The sequence below is a fragment of the Scyliorhinus torazame genome, chromosome 20 (assembly GCF_047496885.1).
Source record: "Scyliorhinus torazame isolate Kashiwa2021f chromosome 20, sScyTor2.1, whole genome shotgun sequence".
NCBI classification, from domain to species: domain Eukaryota; kingdom Metazoa; phylum Chordata; class Chondrichthyes; order Carcharhiniformes; family Scyliorhinidae; genus Scyliorhinus; species Scyliorhinus torazame.
In genome coordinates this window covers 66,048,725-66,052,079 of record NC_092726.1, presented here as the reverse complement: position 1 = coordinate 66,052,079, position 3,355 = coordinate 66,048,725, and the positions used below count along the sequence as shown (strand labels likewise).

Sequence of the window (3,355 nt, the reverse complement as noted above, 5' to 3'; positions counted from 1 at the left end):
TTCAGTCGGCAGTTAGGAAGGCAAATGCAATGTTATCATTCATGTCGAGAGGGCTAGAATACAAGATCAAGTATGTACACCTGAGGCTAAATAAGGCTCTGGTCAGACACCATTTGGAGTATTGTGAGCAGTTTTGGGCCCTGCATCTTAGGAAGAATGTGCTGGCCTTGGAAACGGTCCAGAGGAGGTTCACAAGAATGATCCCTGGAATGAAGAGCTTGTCGTATGGGGGACGGTTGAGGACTCTGGGTCTGTACTCGTTGGAGTTCTGAAGGATGAGGGGATACTGCGAGGCCTGGATAGAGTGGATGTGGAGAGGATGTTTCCACTTGTAGAAAAAAAAACTAGAAGAAGAGGACACAATCGCAGACTAAAGGGACGGTCCTTTAAAACAGAGATGAGGAGGAATTTCGTCAGCCAGACGGTGGTGAATCTGTGGAACTCTTTGCCACAGAAGGCTGTGGTGGCCAAATCACTGAGTGTTTTTAAGACAGAGATAGATAGATTCTTGATCAATAACGGGATCAGGGATTATGGGGAGAAGGCAGGAGAATGGAGATGAGAAAAACATCAGCCATGATTGAATGGCGGAGCAGGCTCGATGGGCCGAGTGGACTAATTCTGCTCCTATGTCTTATGGTCTTATGGAGACGGACGAAACTGGAAGAGGGTCAATTGTTTTTTTAAATACACCAGGGATGGTGGGAAGCTATTCTTGTTTCCGTATTGTCTGCAAGGATCAGATAGATGTTTGCCTGAAACAACGAACGCCCAATCCTAGGGAAAGTGCTATTCCTGGTGCTGCCAAAGAACTGAGTGAGACGATAATTCTGACGTCTAACACCGGGTGTCTATGTGTTGGCTGTGCGCTCTACTGGGGTAACAAATCTGATAGTTAATTTACTGTCTCTTCTCACTTCTTACAGCTAATGCACTAGGAATTGTGATTCTCTCCCGGGGAAAGTGTGGCCTCTCCAAGTGTACTACTCGCTACCTGGTATCTATGGCAACGGCGGATCTACTGGTCATTATAACTCAGATCATACTGACTCGCCTCAAGTATTATTATTTCCCATCGTCTTTCCTGGACATCACCCCTCTGTGTAATATTCGCATTCTCCTTATTCTTGTGGCCACAGACTGTTCTGTCTGGTTCACGGTCGCTTTCTCCTTTGATCGATTTGTGGCCATTTGTTGCAATGAACTGAGGAGGAATCTTTGCACTGGGAAAACTGCGACTGTTATTCTGGGAACAACATTCATTTTGCTCTGCATACAGAACATCCCCTTTTATTTGACATATGAACCTGGAGTGATAATCGACAATGTACCTTGGTATTGTAATATAAAGCCAGGATATTTTACTGAGCCCCTTTGGGTAGGATTAGATTGGTTCGATACAATTATAACCCCACTGCTCCCATTTGCATTAATTCTGTTGCTCAACACCCTGACAGTCAGACACATTTTATTGGCCAGTCGAGTCCGTAAAGGATTGAAGTTCCAGAACAACGGAGGGAATAACAGTGACCCAGAGATGGAGAGCAGGAGGAAGTCCGTGATTTTACTCTTCACCATATCCACCACCTTCATACTTTTATGGTTGGTGAATGTCATAGAGTTTTTCTATTATATCATTACTGGGAAAAATACCACGGATTACACTCTTCCTGAATCGATATTTCAACAGGTCGGATATATGTTGTTGAATTTAAGTTGCTGCACCAATACGTTTATTTATGGGGTGACCCAGTCAAAATTCAGAGAGCAGCTCAGAAATGTGCTGACATATCCGGTTACATCAATTATTCAAGTAATAAATAAACAGAACAACTGAAAACAGTACAGAGGCTGATCCCAGTATTTTCAGTTCATCAATAGATTATTTATCCATATAAGTGTAGTAGAGTGCCCAAGTGGGCGTTTTATGACTAAGGCAGTTCTGTGAGGCGGGGGCGAGGTGCTCCTTTCATTTCCTGCCTCTCCTCAATGTGTGTGAGGGGAGCGGAGTACTTTTTAAAACTTCATTGAATTGTAAATCAATGCTTTAGCAAGAATAGGGACTTAGTTGATTTATTTTTTTAACTTTAATAGTCTTCTAAAGTTTGTAATTGAAAGGACGTACTCATGGCAGGAGATCTCGAGGCTGCAGTGTGCCCCTCTGCTCAATGTAGGATTTTCACAGAAAAGCAATTAAATTAGAGGGAATATAGCGGTATTCTAGGGAGTACTTCGAGCCTGAATGCCCTCTACTTTAATGGCGGCAGTATCACAGGTACAATGGATGAGTTAAGGGCAAGGATTGACACATGGAAGTGTGATATTGTAGTCATCACAGAGATGTGGTTGAGGAAAGGGCAGGATTGGCAGCTCAGCATCCCTGGATTCAGAATCTTCAGGCGAGACAGAAGACGGGGTAAAAGACACGGAGGCATTGCATTATTTGTTAATAATAATAATCGTTTATTGTCACAAGTAGGCTTCAATTACTTTACTGTGAAAAGCCCCTCGTCGCCACATTCCGGCGACTGTTCGGGAAGGCCGGCACGGGAATTGAACACGCGCTGCTCGCCTTGTTCTGCATTACAAACCAGCTATTTCGCCCACTGTGCTAAACCAACACCTGGAGGCAGTATGAGGTGATATCTTGGAGGGGGCATCGAATAAAGCTTTGTGGGTAGAGCTCAGGAATTAGGGATAGCCACATTGTTAGGTTGTTTAGTATAAAACTAATAATGGGGTAATTATATTAGGAGATTTCAACTTTCCCAACATTAATTGGCTTTGTGATCGTATTAAGGGTTTAGATGGAGTGGAATTCTTAAAATGTGTACAACGAATTTTTGTTAGTTCAACCTGAATCGAGTCGAACAAGGGACGGTGCAGGCTGGGCCTAATTCTGGGGAAAGATTTCGGACTGGTGTTTGATGTGTTGATGGGGGAACATTTTGGTGATAGCGACCACAACATGGGACAATTTAATTTGTTATGGACTGTTATGGGCCAGGGCTTAGAAACTCCAAAGTGTATTATGAAGCTCATCTGACCGCTAACTTTTATGTTGAATTTGGCTGGGATGAGCACGAGAGCCTTCAGTTCAGGTGTGATTCATCAGACTTCCTGTTTCATCAAAACAAGCTTTATTATAAGAATGCAGGTAACCTATATAAAACGCTTATCAAGAATTTGCTGTCAATTACAAACATGAAAAACACACAAAAGCTACAGTAATCTCTGTATATAACTCTTAAAGAATCCCCCTCAGTAGCTGTTCCAATTCCACACAAAATCCGATCGAACCAAACCCCTTTGAAGGGTGTGACCCAGCACACTGCAATCTCACTCGGATGGGGCA

The 3,355-nt window shown here is 43.2% G+C and overlaps 1 protein-coding gene across 1 annotated transcript; it reads left to right on the top strand.

The window, feature by feature from the left end:
* The first annotated feature begins 698 nt into the window (after positions 1–698).
* On the top strand, positions 699–1,837 carry LOC140396771 (probable G-protein coupled receptor 139). The gene is made up of 2 exons (XM_072485494.1): positions 699–816; positions 927–1,837. Exons 1-2 carry the CDS (start codon positions 699–701, stop codon positions 1,835–1,837), a joined length of 1,029 nt encoding a protein of 342 aa, XP_072341595.1.
* Positions 1,838–3,355: the final 1,518 nt, after the last annotated feature.